This window comes from Stegodyphus dumicola, chromosome X1 (assembly GCF_044657685.1).
Source record: "Stegodyphus dumicola isolate Sdum_Otavi_A_Nest chromosome X1, ASM4465768v1".
NCBI lineage: Eukaryota > Metazoa > Arthropoda > Arachnida > Araneae > Eresidae > Stegodyphus > Stegodyphus dumicola.
Genome location: NC_140780.1, coordinates 50,236,709 through 50,249,574, shown reverse-complemented (window position 1 = coordinate 50,249,574; position 12,866 = coordinate 50,236,709). Strand labels below are relative to the sequence as shown.

At 33.6% G+C, this 12,866-nt stretch overlaps 1 protein-coding gene across 1 annotated transcript in view; it reads right to left on the bottom strand.

Annotated features, from left to right (window-relative positions):
• The window catches only part of LOC118185030 (uncharacterized), a 49,347-nt gene that overhangs the window by 33,230 nt on the left and 3,251 nt on the right, over window positions 1-12,866 (bottom strand). The window contains exon 2 of the mRNA XM_035354808.2: window positions 5,727-5,989. Coding sequence (XP_035210699.1) covers window positions 5,727-5,910 — 184 coding nt within the window. The 5' untranslated portion in view covers window positions 5,911-5,989. The remainder of the gene's footprint in view (window positions 1-5,726; window positions 5,990-12,866) is intronic.

The window sequence follows — 12,866 nt, the reverse complement described above, 5'->3', positions numbered from 1 at the left end:
AGTATCCGTCTTGCACAGTGCGGTCTTGCATTGTCGTGTTACAGAATGATGCCTTTTCTATTGACAATCGCCGGATATTTTTCGATTAAAGATTGGTTCACTCGATCCAATTGTTCACAATAAAGATCCGCATTAACAGTTTGTCTATGTTTCAGCAATTCAAAATGAACAATTCCGCGAATACTCCACCAAACACACAGAAGCGCCTTTTTGGGATGTAAACCCTTTGTAACCCCTATTAAAACTGGCTTTTGCGTTTTGGATTATCATATAGGACCCATTTTTCGTTTCCAGTAATCAAATGATCAAAAACCGGTTCTGTATGGTGCCGTTGAAGCAATACGTTGCAGGTGATGGATCGGTTGGCTTTGTTCTCTTCGGACAGATTATGAGGGACTCAAAACACCTGCTTTGCTTATTTTTCCATTCTGCTTTAAATGTTCTTGGATGGTCGACCAAGGTTGGTTAAGAGTGTTTGACATGGATTTGCTTCCACTTCTGCCTTTAGCATGTTGTTGTCGACATGCGCAGAAACGACATTATTTTCCGGTCCCCCTATTATTTGCTAGGATATATGGCCCCAGTTTATAATAAAATGAAAATTCCAAAATATACTACGACATTACAAAGTTTTTCTTTGGACTTCTTTTTTTCGCTTTCACAACACCAGCATAAGCTAGCGAATTGAATTGCTCCAGTGATTCAGAAATGAGCGACCCTTAATTTATTTTAAACATTTTTCAAAACTTTTATTTTCACATGGGTATTTATTTTGATTCAGATGATTTGATTAGGTGATAAATTTACTTTGATCAGATAAATAACACCGAGGAACTGAGTTTTAACTTTTTGTTTGTCACATGAATCAGATTATATGAACTTGACAGCATTTTTCTTGTAGAAGCCGAATACATAATCAGATTTTTTCAGGCAGTAAAATTTTGTGACGTATCGTTAAAATCTGAATACGTATGAGAAAAGAAATCATCGAAAAACTGAAGTATACTTCTTTTAGTTGGGAGTAGCCTAAGGAATATTATAGCAAAGTAAGCCAGCATACTGGGATTGTAAAGCATTTTTGTATAATTTCACAGTATCGAAATTTTCTGATGAAAAAGCTCCGACTTGGTTCATCTCTTTTTGCTCTGAAATTGGTGAGGAAGAGATCTGGGTGGGAAAGCAAAAGTGAATTTTTAAAAGCGTAGCGTCTACTATGATTTCGTAGGACTTCGAAGGATCACACCTATCATTCTGCAGTTTTTGAAAGCAAACTGCCGTGCATCGCTTTCAAGTAAATCTAACTGATGATATAATTTTTGACTCAAAAGTAATTGCTTAGTTTGTGATTCTACAAAAATACTCTTCTTTTATTGTACCATCGCTTATCCTCAGAGTATTACTTTTGAAGCATGCGAATCTTAGCCATTTTATCGATTACATTGTCATAACTCCAAGTCTATTGTTCGGGGAAAGAATATAATTTTTTACAATTCACAGTGCACTGTTAATAACAAACTTTTACATGCTTAGTGTAAACAAACAAATATATATTACATGATTAATTTGTTTTATCAGCTCAGTGTGCTTTATATGCTTAGTGTCATGCTTATTTAACTTTAATGCTTTATGAACTTTATATGCTTAGTCATGCTTAGTTAATATGCTTTCGTGTCAACCGCTGCCCCGATTCTGAAAGAATTTTTCCTGGCTTTGTTATCCGAGTCTCCCTTCAACAATTTTTCCCAATAAACTTTTTCTAGAAGAATAATAAAACTTCTATAGCTTTCTTTCGCACTGGCAGCTTGAACTAATGGTACTGATAAGAAACTGGCTCCTTTTACTAGGAATTACCATTTTTTATAATATAACAGTTAATTAGAAATCTGGAGCTAACGTGTTAAAAGAACTCACAACTATATGTGCAGCTGTTTCTCGTAATTAAAACTCTAATGGACCTATAAACGTAATTTAAATTTCAGTATACATACAAATTCTAAGGAAGTTTTTGCATACTGTCAAATGACATCATTAAAGTGTAGGAAAGAAAGCAAAATCCTGAGTGTATTCATTACATGGATGAATAAAAACTAGCATTGCCTATTCTGAGACCAAATCTTTGTTGGCTACTGAAATTACTGACAACCACCTTTCTAATAATGCAAAGCAAATTTTTAGGAATGTACCTTCCCATTACTGAGAATCGAAGAGCTCTATGGTAAAGGCTCCTTTCATTTGATGTACATTGCGCCCCCCCCAAAAAAAAAGAGTTTCAGTTTTATATCTCCCGTTCTACTGGGGCGATTGACGAAATTCAAACTGCGTTTTGCATGTCTCAAAAGCGCAACTTACGCTATTTATATATAGCATTATTCTAACATAGGTACTTTGACCCCAAATCGAGCATTTTTCTGAAATGACATGCCAATTTTTTTCCATATTTCGATTCTACGACTCAAATTATGCCAAACTGTCAAGTTTTGTAAAAATCGCTCGAGTAATTAAGACACAATAACACGCCGAACAAATACTAATTCAGAAGTCAAACAACAAAAATCAGCGTTATATTTTCAAAATTTTCACAGGACTAGTTTCGATGGTTTTACCGAACCACCATCCTCAGATGCAAAACCGCAAATGAACAAGATAGGAAATAATGATCAAATAAGAAAAGAAAGCCTGGACAAGAGTAAGCAAGTGGCGCCATCTATTGGTGAAACCAGAAATAAAACATAATTTCTTTAAAGGCCGAAGGCAAAAATGGATTGGAATTAGGATCGTTCCAATCCATCTTTTTCTAGTTAATTTTCTGTTCCTAGTTAGTTTCTGTTTCTAGTTAGTTTTCTGTTCTAGTTAACGATCCTAATTCCAATCCATCTTTGCCTTCGGCCTTTAAAGAAATTATGTTTTAGTTCTGGTTTCACCAATAGATGACGCCATTTGCTTACTCTTGTCCAGGCTTTCTTATCTTATCTAATCATTATTTCCTTCTTGTTCATTTGCGGTTTTGCAGCTGAGGATGGGGGTTCGGTAAAACCATTGAAACTAGTCTGTGAAAATTTTGAAAATATAACGTTCATTTTTGTTGTTTGACTTCTGAATCGCTCGAGTATTTTTTAAAAAATTAGCTCTCAAGATTTTAGCTCCTCAATGTTAATTGAATTGGATATATGTTTAGAAATATGTATTTTTTTATTAAATTTACTTGATTCCTTCTTCCAGAATTCGAAATGAGGCTTATTGCAAATACAATTCACACATTTTTTGATTTATTTTTTAAATTTGTATTTTAAATATTTTTGATAAATTTTTCGAAAAACATTTTGTATTATAACCTATAAAATTTTTAACATCATCTTAAAGTAGATGTATTTCTAGACACACCTGCAAAAAATTAGAGTTTTTATTCAAAATTTTCTAAGATATACTGACGCGTTTTGAAATTTGGCATTTTTTTTAGCGATAATAACTTCAAATGTGGTTTACGCAATTTGTTAAAATTATTTGAAATTATGAAAGATGACTTTTTTTCCATTCGTCTGCAATGCAAAACAGGAAAGGAAAATTATGTTCCTATAAATTAAGAAGTTCGTTAAGTAAATTATGCTTGGCGCAAAGTTAAAAAAATGCGCCAAGATAAATTTTTAAATTTCTCCGTAAATTTCGCACCAGGTTTTGCAAAATTTAATATTTAAGCATAATTTGAGACTTAGAATCGAAATATGGAAAAAAATTGCATGTCATTTTAGAAAAAGTCCGATTTTATGTCAAAATACCTATGTTAGTAGAATGCTATATATAAATCTAATATATATCCTAAGTCGCACTTTCGAGACAAGCAAAACACAATTTGAATTTCGTCAGTCGGTCCAGTACAATGGAAGATATAGAACTGTCCCCCATCCCCCCGCAGTGTACTTTCCGCTACTGAGAGTAGGAGAGTTGTGGGGTAACGGCTTCTTTAATTTTTTCCCTTTACTTTTATCGGCATTTATACGTATTTTTCGGATTCTCTTACTGTTATCTACTGTGATCTTTTTTACCATCCTATTCTGACATCATTTAGTGAATGAGAAAAAAATGTGAATTCGTACTACATTTAAAATAGAGTTAAAAGGGATTATTTTTTATTTCATACTATAACATGATATAATGTTATCATAAATATCGCTGAATTTTTTAAGTATTTACGCTTATAAGTGAATGATATAAGAATTCAGATATAATTTACTGATTGTTATAGTTTATAAAACGATTATCATTAACTATCATTTAATATCGAAATTATAAATTAATAACAGTGCATAGATAATTTATCATTATTTAAAAATTCCTAATTCCATAAATCAAATAAAATCTGCAGCAGAAAAATACCGAGAGGCCAAAAAGATATTGCATTACAATTGCTACCTACTCATGAGAGGAAAATTATTCAAAACACACATTAGTTTTTCATTTTTAATGGAAAACACTTTCCTCAATAGCAAGTAGATTTATACCTGTAGATTTATACCCTTAAATACTCATTATTTAAATCTTGTTTATATATGTGATATATCGGATGACGTTTAAACCAGAACATTATTTTTATTTCAAGAAAAAATGTTCAAAAATAAGCCATTTTAACTGAAAATATTAAAAGCACCAATTTCAATCAGCCAAATTACATTCAGTTGTAAGCGCTGGGGGGGTAAGAATGTTATAACACATTATATCATAAGATTTGAAACTTGTATGAAGAATACAAATTTAAGTTTTACTTTCATTATTTGAAATCAAATAAAGAAAAGGTGAAGGTTCCGTTTGACGTCATGTGTTTATTGTATGCATATACAGGATAAAGTTGCTCACTAGAGAGATATTATGAAATATAATAAAAGTAATGAGATAACTAAATACAGAAAATAGTTATAAATAAAATAAAATGACCAATTTCAATCACACAAGTTATGCTTTACGTGCGGCCTAGACTATTTTGATTACGTAAATCCTTATGGTATGCGACTTTTCCTCACTCTATGCTATTGCTACTTTTGAAATCTATACAGAGTTTACTTATAAATACAAGCTGATACTTATGAATATGATTTTAATTTTTGAATTCCTTAAACCAGTATAGTTCCTAATTTTTGCCATACGTAATGTATAAATCATGTAAATAAATTTTTAAGGGAATCATTGAACTGCGTAGAAATGCGTAGATTTTTATCTATGTATTTAATTAAAAAATTAACAAGCAGCATGTTAAAAACATAAACTGTAACCAATGCATTTGTATATAGTACATTAATCTATAAAATATTTGTAATTTTTCAGATGTTTTACACATTGATCTTATATGTTTCCCTATATGTTTTCTTTCTTATTTTGAGCCTCTGCATGACTTCTAATATCTTAATCTTAAATATCTTAATCCAAAATATCTTAATCTACATTATATTAAAATTACATTGCTTTCATACTTTTTAAAAGCTATTGCAAATATTTTGTTCTTAGTTTTGAATTTAGTAATTCCTTTTCTCCGGAAAACATTGTAACTATTAAATGACTTAAATTCAAATATTTTTTTTTATTAGCAGATAATAGGAAATGACTCATAAATCATGCAAGCTCTTCATTCACTACAGAATGAATGATAACTACCCTCCGTTTTAAATCGCTTCCTTAATAATTGCAAACTCAAACCACTATCAAAAAATAATAAGGAGAAAAATAAATTTTCAAATTACCTGATGTCACATTTCGGATGCTACGTTCTTGAGGAGAATGGAATCCGCCGTATTCTTTGCACACAATTTCCAAAACCTCTGCTAATCGCCAGCCACAGAGTCTAATTCTAGCATATTCTGCGGCAGAAAGAAGACCAACAGCCAAAATCCACGTTAAGATCAACTTCAAATGCGTGAGACGCATGACTGTTAGCCGTACTACAAAAGAGGACTGATCAGCAAATGAAACTAATCTCCAGTGTTTGAAGAGAGAAGCTTCTGAACTGGGTAAGAGAAGAAACAGCGAAAAAATTTGAAATGTAAGTAATTAATCTTCTAAGACTGAATAAAGTCTATTATAGGTAAAAGATAAATGCTTGTATGTATATATATATAGCTTTTGCATAGAAAGCTATATTAAGCAGAATAAGAAAGATGTCATCATTTTTCTAGAATTATAATTGGATATCTGATTACAATATTTCATCTTTCCGGCGTTTAACGACGATCATTATAATCTTTACCTGTATAGGCTCAATATTGTTTATTTTTTCATTTTTTTCGCAAACTCTTGCGTTACATTGTCATTATACGTTATTTGACGCTAATTTGTTTGCCTTTTGGAGTGCCACCCAGCCGGTATAGCGGATAGCATCCCTGATTGCTGTACCGATGGGCTCGGATTTGAATCCTGAAGAACGCTTGGATGTTTGTAAGCGTATAGTATCTGTACATCGAGGGGGTACTCAAAATACACGGCAAGCTGAAAGTTCTCTCAAGAAGTTGGTGGTTGAGGCATAGAACAGGGAGACCCTCGGAATGCCACTGGAATTTTCTCTCTCGAAATTGAGACGAAACTGCACACTTAGTATGGCGGGATTATCCAATGGTGAAATTCTGATGTCCCCTTTAACTTGCTCCTGCACCTGTCTTTTAGAGTATTGTAAGAATGAATGTTAGGGACTGATATATTCCAATAATAGAAAGCATTTTCTTCTTGTTTCAAGATATACAGAAATAAAAGTACAATCAGTCAAGCAATGATAATTTAGCAATGCATGTATTATAAATGTAAAGGAAGATAACTTTTTGATATAAATTAACTATAATTTTATGTAAGGTTTTTTGAAAGAATTTCGAATCATAGTAAACTCTTTTATTTCTCTTTAATCATCAGTGGATTCTGTTATTTAAAAATATGTTACTGGGTTTTATAATTTTTTTTACTTTGTGCAGTTAATTATTCAGCATTCTTTCTTTTTTATTATAAAAGTTGCAGAGAGCTTGCTTCATACTAAAGATTTATGAATTAGTTTACAGTTGAAAATTATTATGGCTGATTTGGTTATTTGATTATGGTATAGTACTCGAGAGCTATTTCTCTAGGAAGGTATGCCTTTATGGAGAACTTTCAAAGGATTCCTTTACTGACAAAACACATTTAAAAATCCATTAAAACAACAGTACAGCCAACACGCTTGCATTCGTAAAATAAACTGCGATAAAACTACTAGCGTTTCGCTGCTTTAGGTTATGTCACAGGTCAGGTTAAATCTTCTCGGACCAATTTTCGGGGCCTTACTAATTTATAAGAATGCCTGTTGGTTGCAGCGGAAGGAGTATGCTGAATGAATCTGAATTCAGTTTTTAATAAACTTCCCGTACATTCCATGCATTTTAGTAATAATTTTTTTAAAAATAATATACTTACTTGTAAACATATATGTACCGTATGCTAGGTAACAGACTCCATATTTTTCTCTTTTCTGGGGAAACTATTGAATGTTTACAGAGCTTTCTTTTGAGATCATTCAAATCATTATTCAGAATAATTGTATATCTACTAAGATCTTACTTACCTTTGTAATGATTAAAGCTGATTCCGTAAAACGCAGTGTTTTCCTAAACTAAATGTGCTAAATTTGTAGCATAATTTCAACTGTCAAAAACAGTAAGTAAAGATTTTAATTATCGAATTATTTCGTTCGATTGAACATCAGACCGTTTTCCAACTACCAATCGTTTCGGTAATTTTTATTCAGTAATTTACGTCACTTTATTAGGGCCAAAGTTTTTGATAAACATGGGGTAAATATAAGCAATTAGTTTAGTAGTTTTGGGAAATTTTTAGCATCATGGATAAACTGCCTGAAAATGCATGAAAGGGATGTGCCCGGAGTTATGCAAAGAATTTGAGCAAGAACAACCCATTAAACTTTCAGGCTAACCAATGCAATAAAACTGGAAGATATAAATGCGTAGGATATGGAGAAATTACTAGAGTTTTTGAGTTTAGTCGAAATCTGCAGCCAAACAAAGGAAGACCTACAATGAATTGGCAAAACAGAACAAGATAAGAAGAAGCGGACGGGACACCAGTACATTATCAAAGGTTTTACGGGTACAGTCTCGCTTTCCTTCTGTAAATATATTTTGGTTATAAGTTTTAAAATATATTTTCTTAAAATAGGAGACTTGTGCTTATACTAGTTAATAGTTTCGGGCACAATACAGAGTGGTGATGATGAAGACAATGGTATAATTTAGGATTTTATCCCTTTAGTGCTCTGCAAAATTCACAGCAAGACCAGTTTTTTGGTGCCGCTAACAGCCTTTATTTTAATCAGCATGCCAGCGGACAGTAGTAACAACTCTTACTCTCTTATTCATAATTCTCTTATCTTTACAATAAAACTACTTGCCACTCAAATTTGCGTAAATTCTATAATAAACTAACCTCGTCGCGAAAAGAGGCAGAAGAAGCGAATTAAATAGCATTTCATTAGTAAAACTTAAACATAAATGCCAGATATTTACTGTCGTACGTTCCTCTCTTCCCTTATAAAATAAGCATTAAAAGTATCTCTTTTAACACTGTTTTATTTAGCTCTTGGTTTTCTAGGAAGGAATCCTGGGCGTTAACCGAGAAATTAGTGCATTCCAAAGCAATATCTTGCTTAATAACAACGGCTTTGCTTTCGAACAACGGCTTTGCTGTGTGTTTAAGAATTGTTTTAATGGTATGGTTTTTCTTTAATTCAAGAAACAACAATTATTATTACTTTTAAAAGAGTGGCCTAACCAAGAGGCAAAAATATTTAAAAGCACTCCTCTGTAGAACTGATCTTAACTGCGTGCAAAGATAAGTATTTCATATAAAAAAAATCTTTATTAAGAATAGCATAAACTTGTTTAGAAACATACTAGTATTTCAGTTTCTTTTTAGCAATTCTTTTTTCACCCATTGGCGGCATTTAGCCGATTTATGCTTGGTTACTACTAAGGCCGGAAGTTGTGCCAGTTTATTATTGAAGCACCTAAGAGGTGGGCCTTAAGTAACTAAAGTCTTAAGTAAACTAAAGTGGTTAAACTTGGAATGTACTGATTATAATCTAAGAATGATAACCGTATATCATGTTTCACTATCATTTGTTGAAAAGTTTTATAGTTATAGGTTCATTTTCGTGCGCAGAACTTTTGAGTGATTAACACGCCCCTTCTTTCGTGCACACGTTTTATCCTTAAGGCACTCATTCGTTCTACAAGTACCGTGTAATTTACACCTATAATTTCAAACAACATTGTTTGATTTTTTAGGTATATTCGTCGTAGAAGGCGCACTTTTTTCTTTACAAAGAAGCGTGAAAGATACATATGCGATGCACTTGTTTTTTGAAGTCATATAAAGATCTTATTTTATTCTAACAAATTATTTTTAGTTTGTGAAACTTTCCATTCTCTTCTGATTTCAGTTTCCTGCCAGAATGTAAATTTTTATAACGTTTATGAAAATTCGAAGTGAGTTCGAAAGCAATATTTAAGCAGCGGTTTTAAGAGTTCGTGAGTAATAGTAGGGGAGTTAGTTTCGAATTAATGCCGCGTACTTGAAGTAGCTTTGTACGTAAACAGTTGGTGCTTAGCCACTCCCTTTAGATTATAGCTATCAGTGCTATCACAGCTATCAGTGCTGCAATTAGATATGCGAAAACATGTCAACAGGAGAAATTCTCCATACTCAGTGATCCGGCATCAAGTCTGGCGGCTATCGCAAGTCAAAACAGCCGGAGTCCATTGGTATACAGAATTCAGAAACAGCTTCTGACAATGCCTATTTCGCAAAGACCCACTTTAAAATGGGTTCCCGCTCACACAGGGATTCAAGGCAATGAAGCTGCTGACCTACTGGCCAAGCAGGCAGCCAACTGCACGGATATATTAGAAAGACCAACTAAACTTCCTTGGTCTCATATTAAGCGAACAACTTTGACAAGTCTGCTACAAAATTGGCAAAGTAGATGGACAGAGGGAGAGGTAGGACGAAGGACATTTCTCTTACTGCCAAAAGTTAACATGGAAATAAAGACCCACTGTGCTAGCCTAACACAGTTCTTGACAGGTCATGGACCATTCCCAGTATACCTGAACAGATTCAGACTTAGGGATACTTCTTTCTGCGAATGCGGAGAGGAAGGCGACACGGACCATTATTACTTCCACTGTGTACATACAGGAACCTGGCACTTGAAGAAACCAGCGGACTGTGCCTGGGCAATGTGGACGACTAACACACTCAAAAACAGAATAGCCCTTGATAAAATAGAGAAAATCTCAGGACACTGCCTAAGCAGAAACAACCGTGGATAATATTATAATGTTTCAAAAGTTCAGAACTTAAAGCATATAAACAGAATAACGCTTAGTGCCTTGCAGTTAACAATATGTAAAAACTGTTATTAGTTTATAATATTCAACCTTGTTACTCTGGAGTCTTCCCCGCCGTGATGGTATATAATTCCGTTTGGTTCATGTCCGTGGTCGGAAGCCATCATAGCGGTGCACTCACTCACTCACTCACTCACCCACAAGTGGCGGTAAATTGTGAGCACCGAGTGAGTGAAACTTTTGTTTAGTTCAAATAAAAAGGTTATTTAAACCTTCTTCTGCAGTATCTGTTCTTCAAAGAGATAGCGAGAATTTGCTAATTAGTCTTTCCAGTAGGGTCTACCCTTGGATGATCCCGAAACAGGCAAGAAGACTCTACAGTCATTCATTCGAAGATTTTTGCCAGGCTTTCGAACAACGGTAAACTAAACTGACAGACAATAAGGAGAACAATATGTGTGCAATTGATGTGAAAGCCACAAAAACGGTTTACATAAAAAACAACAAGTCATGAAAAATCTCACCTCACCGTAACGCTTTTCCGCTTAGCGGACGGCACAAAAATTAAATCCCATAAAGAAAGACAGTGCCAAAACGTAATTTTCCCAAATGGTGTTTTCATTCATTTTCATGAGAAAGGATGGATGGACGAAAACTATGTAAAATTGCGGATAAGAAATGTTTGGCAAAGGCATTTTCCTGCCTTAAAGAATTCAGAAAGGTTTTTTAGTTTGGGGCATGTTCAAATCCCATCTGATGGATAATACGAAGAAATACGCATATGCTTAGCGGACGGTACAAAAACTAAATCCTATAGTTACTTTTAAAAGAAAGACGGTGCCAAAATGTAATTTCCAAAATTGTGTCTTCATTCATTTTCATGAGAAAGGATGGATGTAAGAAAACGATGTAAAATTGTGGGTAAGAAATGTTTGGGAAAGGCATTCTCCTGCCTTAAACAATCCAGAAAGATTTTTAGTTTGGGGCATGTTCAAATTCCATCTGATGAGTAATACGAAGAAATTTTTGAACGGGTGTAATACAGACATGGCTGTTATTCCAGGCGGATTAACTCCTTATGTTTAACCTTTAGATGTGCGTATCGATAAAGATTTAAAAAGGAAATTTAAAACGACTGTGAAATACGTAGATTTTAGAATGTGAAAAGCATTTACAAAAGAAGACAAATGTGTCATGCCAGTCTAGAAATAGTGCGCGAGTGGATAATAAAAGCGTGCAATGAAGTTAAACCCAACGTAATTCAAAAGTCATTTAAAAAATGTACTCTTTCTAATAATGTAGATGGAAGGGAAGATAACTATTTATTTATGGATCAGAGTAATAGTGATGGTGAATATGAAGCAGAATTCGATAATATGCCTGAAGATATAATGGAAGACAAACATGACGAACTTTTCATGTTATCCGATAATGAAAATTTTTAAGTTAAATATCCGGCGTATAATGCACACCCGTAAATTTGTTAAGTCATTAGGACTTTTTTGAAGCAGAAGGCGTGAAAGGTGTGCAATGCCCTCGCCGGGACTCGAAACTGGGCCTATCGAATATGCGTGGAATGTGCTACCGTTACATCATGAAGGCATCCTGGAAAGAGGGAGACAATACCTTATATGAACCCCTTTTTAAATGGCGACTGGAGATTAAGGGGACCATTCGTCAAATCCTGGTGGTGATGAATTATTTTTTACTGTCTTTTGGCTCGAGCGTCACTGTAGAGTCATTACTATTTTTTTTTTTTTTTGAAGCATGAGACATGAAAAATCTGCAATGCCCTTGCTGGGACTCGAACCTGGACCTTTAGATTTCGTGCCGAGTGTGCTACCGTTACAACACGAAGACATGCTGGAAGGAGGGAGAAAATAACTTATAAATTTATAATTTATTTTTTGTATTAGAATGCGCGTTATAAGCCGGAATATACGGTATTTGAATTAGGTTCTATGCACATGTAGAAAGAACATGGAAATATTTACTTGTTTCTGTTGCTATCAGAGTTACTAGGGTTGCGCCTCCTTCTTGCAGTTGAGATTAATTTAGACTGTGTCTGCTACTTTTCATATTATTATCTGATATTGCAAGTAGTTTATATTAGAGCTGAAATTTTTAATAGATGCAAGTGCAAATTCCAGAATAAGTAAGGTTTATTAAGTAATTTAATAGAAGTTTGAAATTAGAGCTTTGCTAAATAGGCATTTTCCTTAAGTATATAGTTAGTTCTTATGCATGAAACCTTTGCAAAGTTTGATACTAACTCTCAGTTCCATGATTTATCTAAACCTTAATTGAGTGTGTGGTATTACATTTAAGTTTTATTAACAAATTTGATTTAAATTCACATTTTTCCTGTTGCTGCATTTCTTCACAGGCTTTCTCATTTCAGAGAATTATGCGACTATGAGTTTTAAGCACTTAGTATGAAGTTAGGGAAATAACTCATAACCTAATGAGAGCTTAGATTGCACATTGGCTGCCGTTCAT